This window comes from Gekko japonicus, unplaced genomic scaffold (genome assembly GCF_001447785.1).
Source record: "Gekko japonicus isolate JY-2015 unplaced genomic scaffold, Gekko_japonicus_V1.1 scaffold713, whole genome shotgun sequence".
In the NCBI taxonomy this organism is placed as follows: Eukaryota; Metazoa; Chordata; class Lepidosauria; order Squamata; family Gekkonidae; genus Gekko; species Gekko japonicus.
This window is the reverse complement of record NW_015172026.1, coordinates 314,394-340,917: the sequence shown is the minus strand read 5'-3', so window position 1 is coordinate 340,917 and position 26,524 is coordinate 314,394. Positions and strand designations below refer to the sequence as shown.

The window sequence follows — 26,524 nt, the reverse complement described above, 5'->3', positions numbered from 1 at the left end:
CCCGAGATGGAACGTGCCTGCAAGAGGTAGAGTGGCTGTAATCTGTGATCCAGCTTCAGGCAAGCCACCGTGTTTCTTTCTTTTTACAATGCGGACATATTAATAATATTAGAGGGCTTTTGTAAGGATGGCTGAAGCACTGGGTTGAATCCCACAGATCTGTTCTGCTAACAATGGTGGGACTAAGGGGAGACACGGTAGAGGTTTATAAAACGATGCACGGGGTGGCGAGAGTTGACAAGGAGACATTTTCCTCCCTCATCCAAAATACTAGACCCCGAGGGCATCCAATGAAGCTGATGGGCAGTAGGTTCAAGACGGACGAAGGAAATAGTCCTTTGTACCGAGAATGATTAAAGTGTGGAACTCACTGCCAGAGGATGTAGTGATAGCTGCAGGAACAAACAACTTTAAAAGGGGATTAGATGGATTCATGGACGATAAGTTTATCAAATTGCAAGTAGATAAATACGTACCGCTTTGGTGGGAAGGTAACAGCGTTCCGTGCGCCTTGGTGTTTAGTCATGCCGGCCACATGACCAGGGAAACGTCTTCGGACAGCGCTGGCTCTTCGGCTTTGAAGCGGAGATGAGCACCGAAACCCTAGATTCGGATTCGACTGGCTTTCGAGCAAGGGAACCCTTACCTTTTTACTAGCCATGGTGACTGAGGGAACCTCCACATTCAGAGACAGTTAACCTCTGAATCCCAGTGTCAGGACAGGAGGCAACATCAGGGGAAGGCGTCGGCCTCTCTGCCTTGTTGTTGGGCCTCCAGAGGAATTGGTTGGCCACTGTGTGAGACAGGATGCTGGACTAGTTGGACCATTGGTGGTCTTATGCTCTTATGGTGCTTTCCTCCCAGCACAAGGAATATAAAAGCCCTATCAGATGAGGCTGTTGGTCCATCTAATCCAGCATCCTGTCTCACACAGTAGCCAGCTAGTTACTCTGGAGAGCTGAGGCCTTCCCCTGATTTTGCCTCCTGATCCAAGACACCCTACTCTTGCACCGGGGAGGAGGGGAGGCTCTTTGCAGCAGGGGAAAGCACCACTTAACAGAACAGGTCCGTGGGATCCAACCTAGGGAAAGTGGAGAAAGATTTGAACTCTTGGGTAAAAAGGGCTGCACAAATGCTAAGTGCTTTTGGCACGTGGTTTCAGCAGGTTGCTGTTGGTGAGTGCATTTTGCTATCTTTTTTGTTAAAATGTGTTCGTAGTTACCACTGAAACAGATGAAAGCAAGCAGCACACTCAGATCACAAATGAAACAAACAGTAAAAATGAATGCATAGTAATAGCACCTAATACTGTGATCAATACGTAATAATACAGTACAGTACCTAACAACCTGTTAACAGTGCAATGGAAACATTTCTGTAGTTCATTACCATGTTACAAAATACTTCGACTTGTGAGTGACAGAATAAATAGTGCGGAATGCTTTGTGTCTGAAGAAGGGTTTCTGGGCAGTCTGGAAGCTTGCATACCGCTCTAAAACTTAGTTGAAAATAAATCGTCCTCTGGGCAACCTCAGCAGTGACGCATCCAAAGGAACTATATTTTGTAATCTGTCACAGTCCCCCATTCTTCTCGAACATCTGGAGGAAGGGCAGGGGGAATCTCCTTGATGTCATTAGGGGTGTGCAAAAAACAACCACCACCACAGTATTTTTCGGGTATGGGTAGATTGAACCTGAAAAATATCAGTGTTTCCCAATATTCCTGAATCCCAATACCGGTATGGTATTCGGATGTGGTAAATATTTGGGATTGCCGAATTTTTTTGGCTCCTTTATACCCTGTGGGGACCGTTATAGTCAATCGTCTCCATAGGGTATAAAGGATAATCTGGGGTATCTGTGGCTCTGGGGGGGCTGTTTTTTGAGGTAGAGGCATCAAATTTGCAGCATAGCTGCTGGTGCCTCTAATCAACCTCCCCCCAAGTTTCGAAAAGATTGTACCAATTCTGTGGGCCCCCAAAGAATGTGCCCCTGTTCTCCATTGTTTCCAGTGGAGGGGAAAAGGCACTTATTTATTTATTTATTTATTTAATTCCATTTCTACCCCGCCCTCCCCGCACGCAGGCTCAGGGCGGCTAAAGGTATTGTGGTCCCTTTAAATGCCTTTGCCAAGCCGCAGCTCTGTGAATGAACTCCAAAAATGCTTAAATGGACCACAATCCCTTTAAACACCTCCAAGTGGTGTGAGTTCACCAAAAGATGTTTAAAGGGACTGTGGTTCCTTTAAATGCCCCTTAACTTCGGCTATTCAGTGGTCCCGAAAATCCCCAATATTTTCGGGATTTTCAGGGTTTGGCCATTCGGATGACCGAAATTCAACCCCATTCTATAACCAGCTTTAAAATACCCGAAAATACCGGTAAGGTGTTTTCCGGGTATTTTTTCAGCTCGGGTTATTCCAAGTGCACACCCCTAGATATCATGCTGGCTTGGGAGAGACCTAGAAAGCCAGAACCAGCGTATTGTAGTGGTTAAGAGCGGTAGACTCTAATCTGGAGAACGGGGTTTGATTCCCCCCTCTCCAGATGAAGCCTGCTGGGTGACCTTGGGTCAGCCACAGTTCTCTCAGAACTCTCTCAGCCCCACCTACCTCACAGGGTATCTGTTGTGGGGAGAGGAAGGCAAGGAGATTGTAAGCCACTCTGAGATTCCTTCGGGTAGGGAAAAGTGAGGTATAAAAACCAACTCTTTCTTCCTCTTCTTCAGAAAGCAGTAAGGCCTCTAAGTCGGTTTGGGGTCTAAGAGATTCCTTTTCCATTATGCAAGCTGGAGAGAAGAACTGCGGGGTGGGGGGGTGGATTTCTCTATCTTCCATGCTGGGCTCCCACCCTACCCACTCAGCTAGAAGTCGTAAGCCTCAAAGGTGCTGGGAGTGCCTTGGGAAGCTCTCTGTAAAATGCCGATCAGCCACTATTCCCCCTCCTTTTTCCTTCCATGGGGGGCATGAGTGGGGGCAAGTATGAATCTGGGCAGGCTATCAGAGTGTGGACCCCTGATGGCTCCATTATGCCCACCTCCAAGGCTTTAAAACCCCACAGCTTCCGCCCCAAGGGTTCATATGGCCGAGTCCCCTCACGGAAGCAGTGTCAGTGGTCAGTTGCTGAGGTGAGGCAGGCTGAGAGATAGTTGAAATTCGAAAAGAACGCTGCTGTTAGAACATAAATACCTTCTACTAATGTTATCGCTGTCTCTTCCACAATAATATGCCTTGTCTTCATGACATTATTGTTGTACTTGACCTGTCCAGGAAATGTGAGTCCCAAGAGACATGGCTTGCTTCTGAAATGGCTTTCTTTTTTAAAAAGCAAGGCACAGAGTTACAGGTAGCCAGAGCGGTGCCGGGGTGAGGGAGAGAGGCAGGTTGTTCCAGCATTGCGCATTAACAAAAGTTAGCTTTATCCCACAACCCTTTGCTTCAATTAATGGGCAAACCTAATGTGGCCTTTCTGTGTTCCCCTCTTCCATTCAGGTGGCCGTGAAAATCATCGACAAGACGCAGCTGAACTCATCCAGCTTACAGAAGGTAAGGGGCGTGTATGAGTGGTTTTGATCGCTGCTCTCTTGGAGGAGTACTGTATAAACATGCGTCCCTGTTCTTATCGTTTTTTGCTTGTCTTCACAACAACCCTGTCCGGTTTCCCAGGTCTTGTTACAAATGTCAGGAGAGCAGGGCCCCCTCTGTGTTTGCTGAAGAAAGTAATGGTGGCAGTGGTGGTGAAGGTTCTAGTCGTGATTGGCTGAATTGCTGTGATGTCACAGAGGGGCATAGGACAGAGGGCACCCTCTGTGCCTGATATTGATTGAAGTTGCTCTGATCCTGGACCAGGAGCCGGGCAACCAGGCTTGGGAGGGAAGGGTGGAAAGGAATTGATCCACAAACTGGGGTGTTAAAGGCTAGAGAGCCAGGAGGAGGAGGCCTTCCCCTTCTAACTCATGGAAGTTTACATTCAAAGCTGCTTATACAAAATCAGTCTAGCGTCCCAACTATTTCAGCGTTGCCTTGTGTGGGCTGTCCAAAACCTTCAGCAGAGACATCTGCTATCCATACCTCCGTAACCTGAGAGGCAGGGGCCTTCTGTATGCGGAACACGTGCTCTTTTGCTGAGGCGTTCCCCTCCCTCCAGTTCTGGAATTAATGGCCTCCTACCTTGTTCCTGACTGTTCAATTATCCCTCCAGGGTGAGCATTTTCCCTCTCTCTCTCTCCACCTCCCCTCCCCAGTTTTCCTCACACCACACACCAAGAGGGAAGACTCCCTGTCTTCAGTCTGTCAGGGGATGAGGAAGTGCCTCAGCCAAACCGTTCAGCAGATTTGTGCCCATTGCAACTGAACCAGAGGGAAGACTCCCTGTCTTCAGTCTGTCTGTGCTAGGGGACGATGAAGTGCCTCAGCCCAACCGTTCAGCAGATTTGCGCCCATCGCAACTGAACTGCAGCTTATTGGGGGACATTTGAAACTAGCCTTCCCCGAAGACTGGTTCCTTTGCTTTGGGCAGAGCCCATACTTCTTTGTTATCGTTGTCCCTCGTCTTGTTCAGCCAACCACTGCAACCGTTGTCCAGTGAGCACAGCCAGGACAGCTGCCTTTGGCAGCTCTTAAGTTTGGAAGAGATCCACTGACTATGATGTTAGGTAAAGGTAAAGGTTCCCTTGCTCGAAAGCCAGTCGAGTCCGCCTCTAGGGTTGCGGTGCTCATCTCCGTTTCAAAGCTCAAGAGCCAGCGCTGTCCGAAGACGTTTCCGTGGTCATGTGGCCGGCATGACTAAACCCCAAGGCGCACGGAACGCTGTTACCTATGATGACTATGATGTTAGGCTCTCTCTAAAGCAGGGGTCCCCAACGTGATGCCCACGGGCACCATGGCGCCTGCTGATGCCTTTTTTGGTGCCCACCAAGTGTTTTTAGTGGAATCAGCTGCCTAAGGAGGTGGTGTGCTCCCCCTCCCTGGCAGTCTTTAAGCAGCGGCTGAACAAACACTTGTCAGGGATGCTCTAGGTTGATCCTGCATTGAGCGGGGTGGGGGGGGGTTGGACTAGATGGCCTGTATGGCCCCTTCCATCTCTGTTGTGATTCTGTGATTCTATCAATACTTAGCTCTGAACCAAGAAAGAACGGAGGCTCTTCTCACCTCCCCCTCATCCCCTTTCTCTTTCTGCACTTGATGGACAAACGTGCACAGGCTGGGGAAGGGAAAGCGCAGAGGAAATGGGCAAGTAGCCAAGATTTGCCAGGTCACACACACGTGTGCGCATGTGTCATGTTTCTCACACTTTATCCGCCATGGGTCAAGAGAGGCACGTTAGCCACTGCTGTTCTTTGTTGCCCTGCAATACCGCCCCCCCCAGCCCCTCCTGAGAGTTGGGCCATGTCCAGCTGGGGGCCTCTGCCAGAGATCCCAGATAACAGCCCCACTCTCTCTGTCTCTCTCTCTCCCTCCTCTACTGGCTCACAACCTGCAGACGATGCGCCTGTCAGCAACAGCAGCCATCAGCAGCTGAAACGTGACTGGCCGGGCCTATTCGGACTGAGTTTCTGTTTGACTTCGAGCCTGACACGGCCGGCTGGCCCCCACGCGGCCCCGCTCGGCTCAGCAGCAGCTGCTGACAAGGCCTTGTAAACAAAAGCTGGAGGGAGCCAGCCGGGCTGTCAGGGACTGCCGCAGATTCCCTGGAACGGAGGAGAAACATCTCCTGTGCGTGGTGCTCTCTCTCGCTCCCCCCCCCCGCTTTGTTTGCCTGGAGCCTTTGGGCGCTGCCGTTTCCCCTGCTGGTTGACTCTCCCCCCCCCCCTTTGGCAGACCAGTGTGGAATCCCTTCTCTCTCCTTGCTGGTTCTGCTCCAGAAGCCGGCTGGGCAACATAAAAAGGCTCCCTTGGCGGGGTTGGCTAGGGAAGCTCCTCCTGGCCACAAGGGGCTGGAGCTTGTCGTGACCATGCTGGAGCGCTGATCCATAGCTTGGAGTTGTGGCTGAAGCCGAGGATCCAAGAGATAGCCAGAAGAATACTCTGGATAGTTGCCTTTTTTTCCGTTAGCCTCGGCTAGTGGTGAAGTTACAGCGGTTAGACGCTGGGAGGAATCTCAGAGGACTGGAGAGCTGGTCAGGATCCTGGCGCCTGGCAATTGTCTTGGATGCCACAGTGTGGCATCATTTCTTTAAAGCATCAAGGACCTCTGGTTCATTTTGCACCTGGAGGAAATGGCCGCTTTGGAAGGTAGACTCTATGGCAGGAGTCCCCAACGTGGTGTCTGTGGGCACCATGGCACCTGCCGATACCTTTCCTGGCACCTGCCAAGTGCTTTTAGGAAGTGGGTGGGGCCAGATAGGGCTTTTGCCCAGCAAGGCTTCTGATTGGCTATTGGAGATTTGATTGACTGTGCAGATTTTTTTCCAATGTTGCTTTGGCGGCACAAGGATTTACAATGTGTGACTTAAGTTAATCTGTGGCAAAATCATTTTGTGGCTGGCTCTGCCTCCTGTGCCAGCCGTTTTGTTGCCGTGCCCACTGTGCTGTATCAGAATTCCAAGTGTGCCCACAGGCTCAAAAAGGTTGGGCACCCGTGCTCTGTGGCATTATACCCCATTGAAATCCCTCCCCACTGACCCTGCCCTCCAGTTTGGTGTAGTGGTTAAAGTGTGCGGACTCTAATCTGGGAGAACCGGGTTTGATTCCCTACTCCTCCGCTTACAGCTGCTGGATGACCTTGGGCAAGCCATAGTTCTGTCAGAGCTGTTCTCTCAAGGACAGTCCTGGAAAGAGCTCTCTCAGCCCCACCCACCTCACAGGGTGCCTGTTGTGGGGAGGTGAAGGGAAAGGAGATCATAAGCCGCTCTGAGACTCCGAGTGAAAGGCAGGGTATAAATCCACCATCGTCGTCATCCTCTTCTTCTCTCCCAAAATCTCCAGGTGTTTCCCAGCCCAGAGCTGGCAACCCTAGCTGGGGGGCAGGGGCACAGCTCTGCCTGCCTTTGTCCTGTCACTCTGTCCCTCATCCTGCCACACTTATCACCTCCTCCTTGTTTTTGCATCGTGCCTCTTCTGTGTCCCGAACCCCACCGCCTCCCAGAATGGGACCAAACGGGTCTCTTTATATACTCCGTGGCAAATTTATCTAGCCAGAATTCATTATGCAAATGTAAACACGGGGCTGTTTGCATAACTGATTCCATCTGCCAGGGTTTGGCACAAAGACAAAGATTCCTTCAGCCGAACGTTCCCCTTTCCACCTTCAACCTTCCCCGAGCCCATCCATTGCCTCCGGGCTCCTCCTTACGGCTTCCTCACCGGCCGTAAAAACTCTCTGCCCCACCAGCGGCAAGGCAGCCATCACCAGGTTGCTCCTGCCGTTCCGCAACAGGCATCTGGACTGCATAGGCATCGCGAGCACATGCTCTTCCCCGCAAGAGGCTGGGATCTGGCTGCAAAGATGAATCCCTCCCCCTCTCCCTAAGTGAGCTGCCGTTGTTTGCCCCGTCTGCCTTCTCTCAGAGCCCCGGCAAGAGGATCATGGGGGGAGGGGCGGGGGGCAGCCCCTGCTTCCTCCAGGGTAGAGGCTTTGAAGCTGTCCAGCTGGTGAGCAGTTAACATCTCCCCTCTGCATGCTGCTTCAGAGGCAGGAAGTGTTTTTGGAACAGGGTGTTACAAAGGCTGATGCCTGCCCCCCAAGGGATGGGGGGGGGCCGGGCAGAGCCTCTGCTGCCCCTAGGGAATAGTGGCGTTAAGACAGCTGCCTCTTTGCAGACCTTAAGATGGGTGCAGTTTCAGTGCAAAAACAGGCACACTCTCACCACCACTTTCAGTGGGTGGTAGGAGCAATAAGTTACACACAGATCTTTCACATTCTGGTCCAGATACATTCCTGGATCACAGCTTTGGATCACTTGCCGGCTTGGTGTAGTGATTAAGTGTGCAGACTCTAATCTGGGAGAACCGGGTTTGATTCCCCACTCCTCCACTTGCACCTGCTGGATGGCCTGGGCAAGCCACAGTTCTGGCACAGCTGTCCTTGAAAAAGAGCAGTTTCTGTCAAGAGCTCTCTCAGCCCCACCTACCTCACAGGGTGTCTGTTGTGGGGAGGGGAAGGAAAAGGAGTTTGTAAACCGCTCGTAGGGCAAGGAGTTTGTAAGCCGCTCTGAGACTCCCTTGGGTAGTGAAGGGTGGGGTATAAATCCAAACTCCTCTTCTTTATTGAACCAGTCCTTGGTTTTGTAGAACATAAAAAGAGCCGTGCTGGATCAGACCAGTGAGGGTCCGTCTAATCCAACATCTCATCTCACACAGCTACTTAGGAGGATCAACAACAGGGTATAGAGGCTGAGGTCTTCCTCTCATAAGAATATCAGAAGAGCCCTGCTGGATCAGACCAATGGTCCATCTAGTCCAGCATCCTGTCTCATGCAGTGGACAGCCAGTTCCTCTGGAGGGCCAACAAGAGGGCATGGAAACCAAGGCCTTCCCCTGATGTTGCCTTCTGGCACTGGGATTCAGAGGTTGACTGCCTCTGAATATGGAAGTTCTCTTTCGGCACCAGAGCTAGTCGCCGCTGATAGACCTATCTTCCATTAATCTGTCGGGTACCCAGTTGAACACCTCTTTGCCGAGAAAGAGTGGGCCTGAGTGCAGATGGGCTTAGACGAAGGTGTTCAGAAGGAGAGCCTTTTGCTGCTGGTCATTATTTCTTTCAAGGGCTGTAAAGCCTCGCTTTCCACTCTGTGGCGCAGTAGCACCAGTTGGGGCAAGGTAGACGGAACCTGGTCCCAAGTGTAAATCAGATCCGGAGGCCTTCTGGCTCTCAAATCCCTCTCCGGTTTTTGAGAGACGGACTCAGCAGACCTGCCAGACGAGGCCATCAAAACTATAAGCCAGCCTTGACGCCTGTGATGTTTTGGAGGAAGTGGAAAGGAGGGGGGGGGAGCCTCCTGGGTTTAAAGGGCCATCTGTCAGCCTCGCTGTCCTCTCAGTCCAAGAGCGCTTCCCAGGTGCATCGGCTGGGCGTCTGGGAGGGCTGGCTGTGCCAGGTGCGAACTCACGCAGGCGCTCCGGCAGCTGGAACATCTGGCCTCCTAGCCGCTGCCAGCTTCACCGTGTCTCCAGATGCTGCCTTGAGTTTGGAAATAACATACACATCTCTTCCCGTGAATGGTCACTAGAGGATCCCCCGGACTTCTTAATTGCCGTAGCAGAGAGAGAGAGAGAGGAGTGCCTTTATATTTCTGGGAATCCAGGGGCATCCCAAAGGCTGCCTTGGCAGAATCGACAGCAGGCAATGAGTGCACTTCTCGGTATTATGCTTGGGAGGGGGTCCCCGTGCACATTCAAGTGAAAGCCGCCATTTGTTCTGACTGCTGGAGTCATTCTCCTCAAATGTCGTTCGAAGTGACCCAGGGTGCAGATGAGTGTTTAATGCCCTGGTTGAGGGGGAAGCGCATCTTCGCCGCGACCACTGGGGACAGAGGGAAGAAATGCCTGTAGGAGGTCTGAGAGGGGAAGTCTGCCAGTGAAGGGACCGGAGAAGGAAGAGCAGGAGGAAGAAGGAAAGGCGGGTCACGGACAGCTCGGAAAGCAGGGGGGGGGGCCCCTGAACTGACAGCTTGGAATGCAAGAACGGGGATCTGTCAGCAAATGGAAGGCAGTAGCCGCAGTTGGCAGTCTTTTGCTGCCAGGTCCTGTCCCCGTTCCACACACCCCCCGCCCCCCCCCGACCACCAGTAGGGGATGGGAGAGTTAGCGTTGCCAGATCCAGGTTTGGGAAACTCCTGGAGGTTTGGGGGTGGAGCCTGGGGAGGACAAGAATCCTAGTGGGGCACAGTGCCATCGAGTCCTCCCTCCAAAGCCTCCCTTTTTTCCAGGCGAACTGATCTCTGTGGAGGTGAGCTGTCATTCTGGGGGATCCCCAGGTCCCGCCGGGAGGCTGGCATCCGCAGCCAGGAAATCAGGTTTGAGGACTAACCGGAGTGTGGCTCCTGGCAACGCAGAACAGCCATTCACTGTGATAAAACAGTCACATGTTGTGTTGTAGGCAATTGCAGTTTGCTGGCTTTAAGGTGTGTGCTTCCTTTATTGCTTGGGAGGGGGTGGCCCCCGATGGCCCCAGCCTCTCTTTGCATACCGAGCGAGTCAGCGCCTCTGTGAATTACAGCAAGGCACGCAGCTCCTTCAGGCCCTCACTGGGCCCATGCTCTGGGTTCATGTTTATGCACACGAGTGCAGAAAAGCCAGCTCTTGGGAGCGCACGGGTTTTGCTTGGCAAAATCCGAGGAAGGGGCTGTGGAACGGAGCAGGGAGGTCGCCGTGGCCGCATCTTGGGAAGGAACAGTGCTCCAGTGCTGCCTCCCCCCCCCCCATATCCCATGAGCATCGGAGCCTCCCCACATTCAGCATCTAGGCGAAGCACTCAAGTTACAGGGGGGGGGGGACTGGCGTCTCTGTCTGTAGCCTCCGGGCTGAGGCAGGCGGGATCTGAGCTGCCTTTTCCTCAGCCAGCAGCCGTGGGATAAAGCTCTGGTAAAGTGTGACACAGCAGGTTTTCCCTGCCGCCTCGTCCCAAGCATCTGTGGGTTGCTCTAAAGCGACTAAGCACTGCAGGGTCTGCTTTTTCTCGCCCGAGAGCCTGATGGGCCAAACCTCATCGCCTGACTCTTCTGAGACATCACGGTGTAGTAAAAGTGTTGCTTGTACCACCAGTTGGATGGGTGTAAAGCCGGTCCCTGCTCTTCTCTGTTCGCGGGAGGCCAGCGTGTACGTGTGTCTGTCCCCGTAATATCCCTTTGCTCTGTTGCTAGCGGCTTATCACCTTGACTCATGGCAGGTAATCGGATTGCCTTTTTTTAATTAACGGATTACGGTAACGCATTATCCTTAAAAATGTCTAATCCAGGGAGAGCAAAGATCGGAAGGGGGGGGGGGCGCGCAAGTTCTGACTGAGCCCGGGAGGTAATGACAAGCATAAACCTTGGTATACAAACGGGGCCTCCAAAAGCCATCGTGTCCAGCCATTTCCTGTAAAGCTGGGTCATCTGTTTACCGTCCCCATTAGCAGAAGTTGCAGGAGTTGCCTGGGGGCCTTACAAAGAAGTGAACTGATCCACACACGGCCTGACAGTATGTATGGCGGATGTAGATCCCCACCCCTGTTTACCCTGTCGTTTCTGTTCTTCTGTTTCTTCAGCTCTTCCGGGAAGTGCGAATAATGAAGGTTTTGAATCATCCCAATATAGGTGAGTCCAACAGCTCTCTTTTTCCGTTTGCTGCCAGGCGCAATTGTTCCGATAGTCCCAGTCCTCCCCGAATTTGCCTAATCCCTTTTGAAGAACATGCTGTCCCTGGCAGAGAGCTCTGCTGGCAATGCCCCTGAGCACTCAATTTCCAAACAAACTGATCGAGATCGCCTGAGGTGTGTTGTTCATCTGTAGCAATCCCTTTTTTAGTGGCTTTAAGCAAGCAGCCGTCGCAGCATCTTGTGGTGGTGAGTTCCACAAGTGAATCGCGCCTTGGGCAAAGAAGCCTTTCTTGCTTCCTTTTTCTCTGCTTTTTTTCCTCCTAATCCTGACCCTTCTGTCAATCAATTCTAGTGTTCTAACTGGGTGTAACTTTATAATCCTTGGTCACCTCCCTGTTCTTAGTCTTCTCTCCTCTTGTCTTGCAGTTAAATTATTTGAAGTTATAGAGACAGAGAAGACACTGTACCTCGTCATGGAGTATGCCAGTGGGGGTAAGTATGGTTCTGGAGATCCCCCTGAAAGGCACTTCGGAAGGGATGGGGCCGGGGGGGGGGAGTGGGGAGAATACCAATCCAGATGGACCTCCTGATGGCACCTGGTATTTCTGGCCACTGTGTGACACAGAGTGTTGGACTGGATGGGCCATTGGCCTGACCCAGCATTGCCTTCTCTTGTGTTCTTATGTTCAGATGGATGCCTTATTTTTACATCCGTTCCAGTTCTCGCTGCTTCTGTTCTAGGGGCAGAAGTAGGTTAGGGTTACCAGCTCTAGCGTGAGAAATTCCTAGAGATTGGAAGGGGGCGTGTGCCTGGGGAGGACAGAGTTTATTTTATTTCTGTTTTATTCTGTTATACTAGACTTATATCCTGCCCATCCCACATCGTAGGCTCAGGGCGGGTACCAACCAGTGCTCCCTCTAAGCTGAGTCAGTGTGAGCTAGCTCACAGTTTTTTAGCCTCCAGCTCACACATTTTTATTTATACTTATTTATTTATTCTTCAAATTTGTATCCCGCCCTCCCCGGAGGCTCAGGGCAGCTAACAGGGGCACAAGTGCTTAATAAAAACAATATGAACAGTACAAAAATACAATACAATATACAACATAATACAATTAATAAAATATCGGTGCTCCACTGCTCGCTCCAATTCCTAAAATCAAGATGGTGTTCTACAGATGTTATAATAAGACAACGGCCGTATGTCCCCACAACCCTATCATCCGCCAGGTACGTCTCGCACCCCCCCGATAATATCCACATTGTGCGGTGCGGTGATGGAAAAGCGTTGGTGGAATAATGGTGGCGTAATGGTGGCACAGGTGGCGTAATGGTCTTAGCAAAGAAAGGATGGGCTCCAGAGCAAACTAATTTATGCAGCAGCCAAATCGCTCGCTCACAACTTTAATGCCAGAAGCTCACAAAAGTAGACTTTTTGATCACAGGGCTCCACAGCTTAGAGGGAGCATTGGTACCAACCTATGGGTCTGCAATTAGTGCAGGTTCACAATCAAAACACATTATAACAGAGCCCACTAAAATCAATAGAATCACCAACAGACTAAAACAACAACGTGCTTCTACAGATGATATTGCGGTCCCAGTTCCGGCTTCCAGGATCTGCGGTCACTGGAAGGGGAGGCCAATCAGGTGGATGCCTGCTGCCTCAACTAAAGGTCCAGTGGAAAAGCTCTGTAACAGGTCCCACAGGGCCCTGATCTCATAAGGTAGCTCATTCCACCAGGCAGGGGCCAGGGTCGAAAAGGACCTGGCCCTAGTCGAGGGAAGTCGGGCCAGGGACTACCAGGAGGTGCTGGTTCGTAGAACGCAGTGTTCTCCGGGGCTCATATGGGCCTAGGGCCAGGGACTACCAGGAGGGGCTGGTTCGTAGAACGCAGTGTTCTCCGGGGCTCATATGGGCCTAGGGCCAGGGACTACCAGGAGGGGCTGGTTCGTAGAACGCAGTGTTCTCCGGGGCTCATATGGGCCTAGGGCCAGGGACTACCAGGAAGGGCTGGTTCGTAGAACGCAGTGTTCTCCGGGGCTCATATGGGCCTAGGGCCAGGGACTACCAGGAGGGGCTGGTTCGTAGAACGCAGTGTTCTCCGGGGCTCATATGGGCCTAGGGCCAGGGACTACCAGGAGGGGCTGGTTCGTAGAACACAGTGTTCTACGGGGCTCATATGGGCCTAGGGCCAGGGACTACCAGGAGGGGCTGGTTCGTAGAACGCAGTGTTCTACGGGGCTCATATGGGCCTAGGGCCAGGGACTACCAGGAGGGGCTGGTTCGTAGAACGCAGTGTTCTACGGGGCTCATATGGGCCTAGGGCCAGGGACTACCAGGAGGGGCTGGTTCGTAGAACGCAGTGTTCTCCGGGGCTCATATGGGCCTAGGGCCAGGAACTTCCAGGAGGGGCTGGTTCGTAGAACGCAGTGTTCTCCGGGGCTCATATGGGCCTAGGGCCAGGGACTACCAGGAGGGGCTGGTTCGTAGAACGCAGTGTTCTCCGGGGCTCATATGGGCCTAGGGCCAGGGACTACCAGGAGGGGCTGGTTCGTAGACAGCAGTGTTATCCGGGGCTCATATGGGCCTAGGGCCAGGGACTACCAGGAGGGGCTGGTTCGTAGAACGCAGTGTTCTACGGGGCTCATATGGGCCTAGGGCCAGGGACTACCAGGAGGGGCTGGTTCGTAGAACGCAGTGTTCTCCGGGGCTCATATGGGCCTAGGGCCAGGGACTACCAGGAGGGGCTGGTTCGTAGAACGCAGTGTTCTCCGGGGCTCATATGGGCCTAGGGCCAGGGACTACCAGGAGGGGCTGGTTCGTAGAACGCGGTGTTCTCCGGGGCTCATATGGGCCTAGGGCCAGGGACTACCAGGAGGGGCTGGTTCGTAGAACGCGGTGTTCTATGGGGCTCATATGGGCCTAGGGCCAGGGACTACCAGGAGGGGCTGGTTCGTAGAACGCAGTGTTCTACGGGGCTCATATGGGCCTAGGGCCAGGGACTACCAGGAGGGGCTGGTTCGTAGAACGCAGTGTTCTACGGGGCTCATATGGGCCTAGGGCCAGGGACTACCAGGAGGGGCTGGTTCGTAGAACGCAGTGTTCTCCGGGGCTCATATGGGCCTAGGGCCAGGGACTACCAGGAGGGGCTGGTTCGTAGAACGCAGTGTTCTCCGGGGCTCATATGGGGAGAGGCGGTCTCAAGGATACGTAGGGGAGGAACCTCTGGAGTATAATGCCATAGAGTTCACCTTCTAAAGGAGCCGTTTCCTCCAGGGGAACTGATCTCTTGTAGTCTGGAGAGGAGCTGGAATTCCGGGAGCTCTCCAGCCACCTCCTGGAGACTGGCAACCGTGAAGTCGATGCCTAGAAGCTTACGTGGCTGCTCATGCCTGGCCAGATAGGGCCAGCACTGGCTTCTCCTTCTCCCTTGTCAGGTCATCGTAGGAGAAGGCAGCGCCTCCCGAATCAAAGATCTCATCAGAGGTGCGGAGCGGAACGCTTCCCGGCGTCTCTCTTTTCTCGGTGGAAATTTTTTTCCGTGTCTAAAGCCTTGTTGATTCATAAAATTAGTAACAGTGAGCAGCTACCCCTGCCAGTAGAGTATTAGCCAAGCCTGCTAGTTTCAGAGCTGTAATTAATGTTTTCCAGGTGATTATCCTTAGGAATTATGTGAAAGAGAGAGCATGTGTGTGCTTTATTGCTTCGTAAACCAGAAGTGGGAGGGTGTAATCAGAAATTAAGAAGTTAAGAGTTCAGCTGATCGGTTGTGATTTGGCCTGCACGGCCAAAGTTCCAATTCTTATTTATGTGTCTCCTCTCACTGGGTGGAAGGGGTCCTTCAATCGCCTGTCTGAGATGGGATTAACAAGCAGCTTCATCGATGAGGAGCCCCAGTGACCTCCGTGGAGGAGAGTTAAACTCTGTCAAAGCAGATAAAGAGCCACACGCATGGCTTACGATAGACGAGTCTTTGGGTGCGCTTCTCAATAGTTTTTAGTGCTGTCGTGTTTTCCCTTAAATTAACATTGGAGAAGGACCTGATACATCGGCTTTACATTTTTACAAATCAACAAATATTGATTTCTGACCTACCTGAGGGACCGTCTTTTCCGCACATATACCCACAAGAGCACTTCGGTCGGGGAAACAACACCGCCTGGTGATTCCAGGCCCCCGGGGAGGCAAAGCTTGCTTCAACCAGGGCCAGATCCTACTCAGTGGCAGCCCCCACCTGGTGGAACGAGCTCCCGGAGGAGATCAGGGCCCTGCAGGACCTTATGCAGTTCCGCAGGGCCTGCAAGACGGAGCTCTTCCGCCAGGCTTTTATATAGGGGCCGCCACCTCTGCCACCTCTATTACTACCATCACTGGAACAACGGGGTTGGGAGTGGTCCCCGGAAGAACTGCCATAATTCTGCATGGCACTGATGCTGCTGGACTGGCTTGGACCATCGACAGGACAATTTCACCCTAATGAAATGGTCGATACCATCTTCAGAGACCATCTTGTTGTATGGAGCACTTTATTTGTTTTTGTTGTGACTTAATAGTTTTTACTGTTTTTACGTATGGGCTTGTGCCCCCGTGTAAGCCGCCCTGAGCCCGTTCACGGGGAGGGCGGGGTAAAAATGCAATAAATAAATAAATAAATTTTATTCAGGGCCTGTCTGAAAAGCCCACAGGCTGTCGGACTTTACCGGTAATACCGGCCATCGTTGAACAGCTCCGCGAAGGGCTGCGTTTGCTCTTCTCCTGTTTCTCTAGGGTGCTTCAGTCCCTTCCCTGACTTCCTGATTTACAGCAAACCTAAATGGTCTATCAGATCCAAATTGGGCACACCTGTCGTTTTCATAGTTCACCTCCAAACTGAAACCCACTTCCAACTACGGTCTCAGTCCCCAGCTGGAAGGGTTCAGGCGATACGTGTCGCAAAACGAAGTGGGAAAGAACTTTTCCTGGCCTTGTGCCCTTTCAGCTACGGATGGAAGCCGGTGTGTTTCATCCTCCGCTTCCTATGTGGAAAGCTGGCACGCCACAAAGAAGTGTTCGGCCTAGCCACCTTCCTGGCATTTGTTTTTCTCAGGGCGTGTTTTCATGGAGAAGCGTTGGTACCAACAGAGACTCACACCCTGCAGCGTGGAGAAACGCAGCCACTAAAAAGTATCTGTCGTGCTTCCCTTATCAAGTGGGCTTGTGGGTCTCCTGATTGGGCAGCCTAATGAACTGTGAGCCAGGACGTCAAGAGGGAATGGGGACATGGGGAGGGTGCGCACAGGCCCCACTGGACGGACCCAGTCTTCCAAAATGCTGGGTCTAAACCAGGCTGGTCTAAACCAAAATGCTGGGTCTAAACCAGGCTGGCCTCATGTAGTAGTTAGAGAGGGGAGTGTAGTGCTTAAAAGGTGTCAAACTGATTTGTTACAAGGGCTGGATCTGACATAAATGTCAGTTTGTTGGGCCGGGCCATAAAATGTAATGCCAGGAACCGGAGATATAAACTTTATAAGGGACACAGGCAAACTTGATTAACGACATTATTTTTTTACTCAAAACACAAAGAAAAGCAATGGATTCCTAGCTGTGAAAGCAGTTGATTTGTTGGGGAACGCACAAAAAGCCTGGCTCTCCCGGATTATCCCTCCTTCATTTCCCACAGAAGTGGCGAGACTGAAGGGAAGACCTGACAGAGAGGCTGTTCCCAGAACCTCCGGGGGATGCTTTTTGTCCTCCTGTGGCCTTTTCCCTCACAGGCTGAGAACAGCACCAGTTGCTCACAGGCCAAATAAGAGCCCTGGATGGGCCAGTTCTGGCCCACGGGCTGTATGGTTGACACCCCTGTGTTAAGAGTGTCAGACGAGGAGTGGAGAGACTTGGCTTTCTGCTGTGCAACTCGACGGGTGATCCTTGTTTCTCAGACTGACCTATCTCACAGGGTCGTTGTGAGTTTAAAGTGCGGAAGGGCTGGATAAACATGTGGAGCAGAGGTCCATCAGTGGCTATTAGCCACAAGGTATAGATAGGGACTCTGGGGCAAGTGATGCTCTGTCATCTTGGTGCTTGGGGGGGGGGGGATCAGCAGTGGGAGAGCTTCTAATGTCCTGGCCCCACTGCTGGACCTCCTGATGGCACCTGGTATTTCTGGCCACTGTGTGACACAGAGTGTTGGACTGGATGGGCCATTGGCCTGATCCAACATTGCCTTCTCTTATGTTCTTAACCGTGTATTCTGCCCTGAGTTCCTTGGAGAAAGCATGAGATGCATATGCAGCTGATAATACAGATTTCACACTCTTGACAGTTATCTGTCTTAGCCCAGTATTTTCTGTCTTGACCGGCAGCAGCTTCCCAGGTCTTTACCCAGTTATGGTTTCTTTCAAACCCAGATCTGGAGATGTTAGAGCTCTCGCTTGGAATGGCACGCCTGTAAATCAGGTGTTGAGAGTTACGTCTTCCTCACTGCCAGTGGCGCTGATTCTCCGACATTAATACATGAAACTGCTTTATACTGAAACAGACCCTTAGTCCATCAAAGTCAGTATTGTCGACGCAGACTGGGAGCGGCTCTCCAGGGTCTCGGGTGGAGGTCTTTCACATCACCTTCCACCTGATCCTTTTAGCTGGAGATGCCTGGGATTGAACCTGGGACCTTCTGCGTGCCAAGCAGATGCTTTACCACTACTGCCCCGTCAGCCTCCTAATATCTGTCCCTCAACTAGAGCTTGCCATCTTGAACATCTTGTATGTGCGTGTATTTACCAGTACACAAATGTTATGAAGCTGCTGAGTTGGTGTTCACAGGCAGACCAAGGGGGCTTTGACTCTCAAAAGCTTATATCTCACAAAACTCTTAGGTGGTACCGAACTCGAATCCAGCCGTTCTACAGGCAGATTTAATACTGCCAGGCTTGGGTTTAGCAGGGGCAGGGATCAACTAAGTCCTAGCGGTTGTCCCTCATTAGAGGTTTATTCGCACTCTTCTAATGCTTTGCCGACCCATCGCTGGTCAGGAGTGGTCCACGCCCCCTCTAATAGGCACCATTTGCTCTTTCCACCAGGTATCTTTTTCCTACATGCTCCTCATAATAAGGACACGCACCTGTCTCTCGGCTCACTTCACCTACTCCTTTTGTAATTACTCTTCCACCACCCTGTCCCCAAAGCCTTTCTGCCAATTTATAGATCTGCCTGCTGAGAACGACATTCCCGCACTCCGATGAAGCGAGCCCGGCCCACAAAAATTTTACGTTAATCTGTAATGTGCTTTGGGAATAAATGTATCTGGCCCTTTGCATAAAGCACCCTTCCCCGAGGTGTAGGACTTAATTCCTGTGGCAAGGACTTGGGGCTATGACATTTCTGTCCCTTCCTGCCCCCCCACCCCACCCCGTTATATTGGAAGCCTGACTCCAAATACTTGTTTCTTTCTCTCTGCCGCCCCCTGCAGGCGAGGTTTTCGACTACTTAGTAGCCCATGGAAGGATGAAAGAGAAGGAAGCCCGGGCAAAATTCCGACAGGTTGGTGTCATCCCCCCTTGCAAAACACCGTGGCATTTTTGTGGCCACCCTCTCAGTGGCCTGGCAAAATGGGGAGGGTTGGGCCTTGATGGCTGTGGCCAGAGCAGTGTCTGTTCTTTCAGTCCGAGCGTGCTGATGTTGTGGAGGTCGAGCAATTGAGTGTCTTTCCAATCTCTCCTGCATCCCTGCTTCTAAGGGTCGGGGCAGCGTTCAGTGAAGTTTGTGAGGCCGGTGGGAAGGGGGAGAGGCTGGCCAAGGCAGTGCCACAGCTGTGCTGCCTTGCTTGGAGGGGTAGAGTTGGCAGCAGTGCCCTCCTTCTGTACTGACCACCAGCCAAACTGGAGAGCGGTGGGAGATGCAGAAGGGGAGCCTCGGCTGGATCAGGCCCAAGGCCTCTCGAGTCCGGCAGCCAGTTCCCACTTTTGGGGCACCTTTTGAAAGCTCACAGCCAGGGCATGAAGCCAGCAGTTGTCTCTGTGCCACGTAGGTTGCCTTTAGCCAGGGTTTCCCGACCTTTTTGATCTCCTGGGCTCCTCTGGTGCTTTGGGAGGGGATGGTGAGCACCCAGCAGAGGCAGGGATCAACTAAGTCCTAGCAGTTGTCCCTCATTAGAGGTTTATTCGCACTCTTCTAATGCTTTGCCGACCCATCGCTGGTCAGGAGTGGTCCACGCCCCCTCTAATAGGCAACATTTGCTCTTTCCACCAGGTATCTTTTTCCTACATGCTCCTCATAATAAGGACACGCACCTGTCTCTCGGCTCACTTCACCTTCTCCTTTTGTAATTACTCTTCCACCACCCTGTCCCCAAAGCCTTTCTGCCAATTTATAGATCTGCCTGCTGAGAACGACATTCCCGCACTCCGATGAAGCGAGCCCGGCCCACAAAAATTTTACGTTAATCTGTAATGTGCTTTGGGAATAAATGTATCTGGCCCTTTGCATAAAGCACCCCGAGGTGTAGGACTTAATTCCTGTGGCAAGGACTTGGGGCTATGACATTTCTGTCCCTTCCTGCCCCCCCACCCCACCCCGTTATATTGGAAGCCTGACTCCAAATACTTGTTTCTTTCTCTCTGCCGCCCCCTGCAGGCGAGGTTTTCGACTACTTAGTAGCCCATGGAAGGATGAAAGAGAAGGAAGCCCGGGCAAAATTCCGACAGGTTGGTGTCATCCCCCCTTGCAAAACACCGTGGCATTTTTGTGGCCACCCTCTCAGTGGCCTGGGGAAATGGGGAGGGTTGGGCCTTGATGGCTGTGGCCAGAGCAGTGTCTGTTCTTTCAGTCCGAGCGTGCTGATGTTGTGGAGGTCGAGCAATTGAGTGTCTTTCCAATCTCTCCTGCATCCCTGCTTCTAAGGGTCGGGGCAGCGTTCAGTGAAGTTTGTGAGGCCGGTGGGAAGGGGGAGAGGCTGGCCAAGGCAGTGCCACAGCTGTGCTGCCTTGCTTGGAGGGGTAGAGTTGGCAGCAGTGCCCTCCTTCTGTACTGACCACCAGCCAAACTGGAGAGCGGTGGGAGATGCAGAAGGGGAGCCTCGGCTGGATCAGGCCCAAGGCCTCTCGAGTCCGGCAGCCAGTTCCCACTTTTGGGGCACCTTTTGAAAGCTCACAGCCAGGGCATGAAGCCAGCAGTTGTCTCTGTGCCACGTAGGTTGCCTTTAGCCAGGGTTTCCCGACCTTTTTGATCTCCTGGGCTCCTCTGGTGCTTTGGGAGGGGATGGTGAGCACCACCTGAGAATAGCTGCCACAGGAGGCGAAGCTGTTAGGAGGCGGAGCTAGACGAAACACCTGCCTCCTCGCACCACCTGGGAGGAAGGGAAGCCCGAAGGGGGAATGGAACTGACCACGGAGAGCCTGAGTGCTTCCCAGTCCTCCTGATGCTCCAGTGAAAAACCCTTTCATTGGGATGAGGGCAGTCAGTAACAAGCCCTGCCTTACAGTGGCCCCGCCCACTTTCTGAAAAGCTTGGCGGGAGGCAAGGGAAGTATGGGAGGCACCGTGGTTCCCGTGGGCACCATGTTGGGGAACCCTGCATTTAGCCTTTAGATCTGGCAGGCTTGGCTGGCCCTTTACCCCTTTTATCCATGAGTGTGTATTTCCTCTTTTAAAACTCCTGGTTGTCGCCATGCCTGGGGGTGGGAGGATAGCAAATTCCATAAGTTCACTTGTGCACCAGTTGAAGAAGTAAGATCAGGTGAGCTCCAGGCCTGAATGCTGCGATCTCTCGGGGTGGGAAGGGGACCTCTGCCTGGAGTCTAAAAGGCCCAGATGCTACTCTTCCTTAGCACCCCACCCCATCCTGGTGGACTGGGCCATCTAGCCATAAGGTGTAAAGCTCTTTGCCACATGGGAGCCACTTTTCCACGGAAACAAGCAGCCAAGGGGAACACGTGAGTGAGACTAATGCAGCCACGTGTGCCAGTTTCATGGTTCTTTCCCTCCCGGATGCTGATTCTGCAGGAAAGTCCCACACGGTCGTACCATTGGTGTGCACGTGAGAATGTGCCGCAGAACAGCTGGGGGCCGGGTCAGGAAGGCCCTCAAGTGGCCCAAGCTTTCGGCAGTGAGGAGTAAATTCTGAAAGCTCTTTGCCACATGGGAGCCACTTTTCCACGGAAACAAGCAGCCAAGGGGAACACGTGAGTGAGACTAATGCAGCCACGTGTGCCAGTTTCATGGTTCTTTCCCTCCCGGATGCTGATTCTGCAGGAAAGTCCCACGCAGTCGTACCATTGGTGTGCACTTGAGAATGTGCCGACGAACAGCTGGGGGCCAGGTCAGGAAGGCCCTCAAGTGGCCCCAGCTTTCGGCAGTGAGGAGTAAATTCTGAGAAGCTGCTTGATTCAGGAAGAGCCCCCCTGACCGCTCTGTTCTCTTCCAGATAGTGTCTGCTGTGCAGTACTGTCACCAAAAATTTATTGTACATAGAGACTTGAAGGTAAGTGTAAATCTTAAAAAGTACTTTGGCTCAGGGGAGGATGTGGTCCCTTCACATGCCCTCCCTCCACCCTGTGCCAAAGAGCACCGGGAGGCAGCATGCAACTTTTATTGGGGGGCAGGGGGAGGGCCAAGTATCTAGCTCTCATGTCTGAGGGTAACACACGAACACATGGATCTGCCTGATTTTGCATGTGCCCATTGGTCCTGTTGGGGAAGCTCAGCATTGTCTACTCAGACTGGCAGCAGCTCCCCAGGGTTCCAGGCAGAGGTCTTTCACATCACCTACTGCCTGGTCCTTTTAACTGGAGATGCCGGGGCTTGAAACTGGGACCCTCCGCGTGCCAAGCGGAGATGTTTGACCGCTGTGCTGCAGTGGTGAAAAAGGCAAACTCTGTGTTAGGGATTATTAGGAAAGGGTCTGAGACTAAAACGGCCGATGTTGAAGTCCCCCGTAGAGAGCTATGGTGCGGCCTCATTTGGAATATTGCATACCGTTCTGGTCACCCTACCTCAAAAAGGACATTGCAGAGCTGGGGAAAGTACAGAGGAGGGCAACCAAGACCATTAGGGTGCTGGAGCACCTTCCCTATGAGGGAAGGCTGATGAGTCTGGGATTTTTTAAGTTTAGAAAAGAGGCGAATTAATGGGGGGGACATGATAGAGGTTTATAAAATTGTACATGAGGTGGAGAGAGTAGACAAAGGGAATCTTTTCTCCGTCTCGCAATATACTAGAACTCGAGGGCATCCAGTGAAGCTGATGGGTAGTAGGTTCAGGGAGGACAAAAGGAAATACTACTTTACACAGAGAGTGATTAAAGTGTGGGATTCGCTGCCAGAGGATGTAGTGGTGGCCACAGAAATAAACAGCTTTAAAAAGGGATTAGATAGATTCATGGGGGATATGTCTATCAGTGACTACTAGCCATGGTGACTGAAGAGAACCTCCACATTCAAAGGCACTAATCCTCTGAATCCCAGAGCCAGGAGGCGATGTCAGGGGAAGGTCTCGGTCTCTTTGGCCCTCCAGAGGAAACAGGTGAGGCCACTGTATGAGACAGGATGCTGGACTAGATGGACCCTCACTGGTCTGACCCAGCAGGGCTCTTTTTACGTTCTTATCAGCCGCAGCCCGTCCCCAGAAATGACCATGTATGGGATGTCAAAAGAAGCCGGGATTAGGTGGGGAACTGAATAGAACTTCTGTGCCCTGTGCCGATTTCGTTCTTCCCAGTGTGATACTGTGAGCATCATTTTCTGGGAGTGCATCTCAAGGAGCCTGTGAGGGAGGGATCCTCATAATGTGGAGCAACAGGAAAGATTGGGCCCAACAGGACTGGTTTGTCCAGAGCCGCCTCACTCTACACATCTCAGTCCTAAGATCAAAGCGCCTTGTTCACTTTGAAGCACAACAACGTGTACGAATGAAAGGGGGGGGGGTAAAATGTAGGAGCCATTTCTCCCACTCCATCTGTCCATTCCTTCCCCCCCCCTACCCATGTCAAGGACTTGGGGAGATGGAGCACAGGCTGAGCCAGACTGCAGTCATACGAAGCCTTTTGTTCCCAAGGGAAGCCAAAGATAGGCCATTTGCAATCAAGCAGAAGCATTAACTTGAAATACAGTTAAGATTGTCCTGTGTGTGTGTGTGTGTGTGTGTGTGTGTGTGTGTGAGAGAGAGAGAGAGAGAGAGAGAGAGAGAGAGAGAGAGAGGAATGGCAGGAGAGGCCAACATATTGTCCTTGCTCTTGCGACTGACACAATCCTGCCAGAGGCACTGTCCCAAAATTGTGCGAGGGGGGGAGATGGGACGAAAAAGCACTCTGAGACAAAAAGAAAATCTGACATTTTTTAAACTCCCGCATTCCACATACAGTAAATGAATATGCCCTGTTCTACGCACAAAGCAGAAAAAAAAATCCTCCCTGAAAGTAAACCAAAAAAACACCAGCAGGCATACCAGGAAGAGGGGTCCTGGGCCACCAGAGCTATGCTGACTTGGCGGAGAATTTTTGCATGCCGTTTCCCATCTGTCATGTCTCGGCTTGGTGTTTCCGGCGGGAAGTCGTGAACTCGTCGGGGGCTCTCTTCCCCCCCCCCCAAGCCCATGGAGATGCCCAGGCACGGTTGAGCGTTGGTTGAATTGAAGTTTTCTCTCCTCTGCAGGCAGAGAATCTGCTCTTAGATGCCGACATGAACATTAAAATTGCAGACTTCGGTTTCAGCAACGAGTTCACGTTCGGCAACAAGCTTGACACGTTCTGCGGGAGCCCCCCGTACGCTGCGCCCGAACTTTTCCAGGGCAAGAAGTACGACGGGCCCGAGGTGGACGTCTGGAGCCTGGGGGTCATCCTCTACACACTGGTTAGCGGCTCACTGCCCTTCGATGGGCAGAACCTCAAGGTAAGGGGGCCGAGGGAACAGTTGACCTTTCGAGGGTTTGTTCGGCTAGTTAGGAGTCAGGGGTGACTAAGATAAAGGGCGCCATAGAGTCGCCACTGAATCATGGCACCCCCATGGGGTTTTCAAGGCAAGAGCCGAGCGGAGGTGGTTTGCCATTGCCTTCCTCTGCAGACCACCCCATTCTTCCCTGGTGGTCTCCCATTCAAGTATCAGACGTGCTCAGCTTCTGAGCTCTGACGAGATTGGACTCGTCTGGGCTATTCGGGCTGCTACAAAAGATAAATTGCTTGCTGTCAAGTCGCAAGCGACTCATGGTGACCCCAGAACCATGGGGTTTTCAAGGCAGGAGATGAGCAGAGGTGGTTTGCCATTGCCTGCCTCTGCTTAGCAACCCTGGACTTCCTCAGTGATCTCCTATCCCAGTACTAACCAGAGCCAACCCTGCTTAGCTTCCTAGATCTGATGAGATCAGGCCAGGCTTGGCTATTAGGGCTGCAGAGGTGATTACCCCCAGTTTATCGGAGGGGGAAGCATATTTTCATCTACAGGAATGCAGATTTTCAGCTGCCCTGGGGGGTTTTGGGGTGTGTGTGTGTGTGTTTGTGTGTGGCATCATCCATCAAGGTAGCCTGTGCCGTTCTTGCATCGCCTTTCCTTTTCTCCCTCTGCAGGAGCTGCGAGAACGGGTCTTGAGGGGGAAGTACCGGATCCCCTTCTACATGTCCACAGACTGCGAGAACCTGCTGAAAAAATTCCTCATCCTTAACCCTAGCAAAAGAGGCACTTTAGAGGTAAGCAGACACGACATCCGCTTATATTTGCATAACCGGTAAAGGACAGATTTCAAATCTTCAGAATTTAATTTCATAATAGATCGTTTTTCAAACAGGCACGGTTCCCTCTCTCTTCCTCTCTCTCTCTCTCTCTTTCTCTCTCTCTCTCTTCGCCCCCTTACATTTCTTATACATTCACAGTGCAGTCCTATGTGGAATTCCCGTCTACACCTATTTGTTTTCAGGGGACTTCAGGACCGGAGTAACTCTGCGTAGGATTCCACTGTAAATCACTAAGAACTTGCCTGTTTCCTTTTTTAAACTCTTCCCACGCATCAAGGAGCCTGCAAACTCTGACTGTATACCTGGAGGTATACTTAACATTAACAGCAAGCAGCAGCCAAACCTGCCTTCCAATAAACATTTGATTAATTTTTCACACACACACACACACACACACGAATTTTAGGTGCATGGTTTATAACAAAATATCCCTAATGATACATGTAAAAAGTTTAGATTTGGGTCCAGCAGACCTTAGAGACCAACACGATTTTTGGGGTATGAGTTTCCAAGACTCAAAGTTCCTTTTGTCTGGGACTCTCAAAAGCTTATACCTGGGAAATCTTGTTGGTCTGTCTCTGCTGGACTCTAATCTAGATGTTATGCTGCAGACCAACAGCAGCTACCCTCTGAAATGACTTCTGTGTGTGTGTGTGTGTGTGTCAAGTTCCATCAAGTCGCAGCCGACTTACAGCGACCCCAGCAAGGGGCTTTCAAGGCAAGGGAGAAGCAGAGGCAGTTTGCCCATGGCCTTCCTCTGCAGAGTCTTCTTTGGTGGTCTCCCTCCCAAGCACTGACCCTGCTGAGCTTCCAAAATATAATGACCCAGCCAGGGGCTTTCAAGGCAAGGGAGAAGCAGGGGTGGTTTGCCCATGGCCTTCCTTGGTGGTCTCCCTTCCAAGTACCAACCCTGCTTAGCTTCTGAAATATAACACGATCAGGCTATACCATGCTGCCTTCCCACCCTCCAGCTACGGATTGTGTTTGTGTCAAGTGCCGTCAAGTCACACCCAACTTATGGCAACCCCAGCCAGGGTCTTTCAAGGCAAGGGAGAAGCAGGTGTGGTTTGCCCATGGCCTTCCTCTGCAGAGTCTTCCTTGGTGGTCTCCCTTCCAAGTGCTGACCCTGCTTAGCTTCCAACACAGAATGACCCCAGCATGGGGCTTTCAAGGCAAGGGAGAAGCAGAGGTGGTTTGCCCATCGCCTTCCTCTGCAGATTCTTCTTTGGTGGTCTCCCTTCCAAGCACTGACCCTCCTGAGCTTCCGAGATGTGATGAGATCGGGCTATCCTAGGCCGCCGCCCCCTCCCCCCCCAAAAAAAAACCTACCTGGAAACACTGAAATTGTCCCTTTGTAATCTTCCTTGCAAGTGATATACAGCCACTCTTTCTGGCCCAACCTTCTTCTTCTTCTTTTTAAAAGTCTTATTAATTTCCTTTTTTGCTTTAAAAGGCACTACCCGTTTTGCACAGTTTTGGCAATGTGGGAAGCTCTGTCCGTCTCTGCAGTGATCTGTTTTTAATTTGCATTCTTCTCCCCCCCCCCCCCAAGCCTTCCCCACCCTCGATTAACAGGGCCACACTTCCG

The 26,524-nt window shown here is 52.0% G+C and overlaps 1 protein-coding gene across 8 annotated transcripts in view; it reads left to right on the top strand.

Moving 5' to 3' along the window:
• MARK2 (MAP/microtubule affinity-regulating kinase 2) overlaps window positions 1-26,524 on the top strand; it is a 174,744-nt gene that overhangs the window by 126,410 nt on the left and 21,810 nt on the right. For 7 of the 8 annotated variants that reach the window (XM_015420556.1, XM_015420561.1, XM_015420560.1 and 4 more), the window contains exons 3-9: window positions 3,491-3,544; window positions 11,187-11,235; window positions 11,664-11,729; window positions 18,689-18,759; window positions 21,640-21,696; window positions 23,864-24,100; window positions 24,772-24,891. In XM_015420556.1, coding sequence (XP_015276042.1) covers window positions 3,491-3,544; window positions 11,187-11,235; window positions 11,664-11,729; window positions 18,689-18,759; window positions 21,640-21,696; window positions 23,864-24,100; window positions 24,772-24,891 — 654 coding nt within the window. Of the gene's footprint in view, window positions 1-3,490; window positions 3,545-11,186; window positions 11,236-11,663; window positions 11,730-18,688; window positions 18,760-19,864; window positions 19,923-21,639; window positions 21,697-23,863; window positions 24,101-24,771; window positions 24,892-26,524 lie in introns of those variants that run through there. The other variant, XM_015420562.1, reaches the window with a different exon arrangement.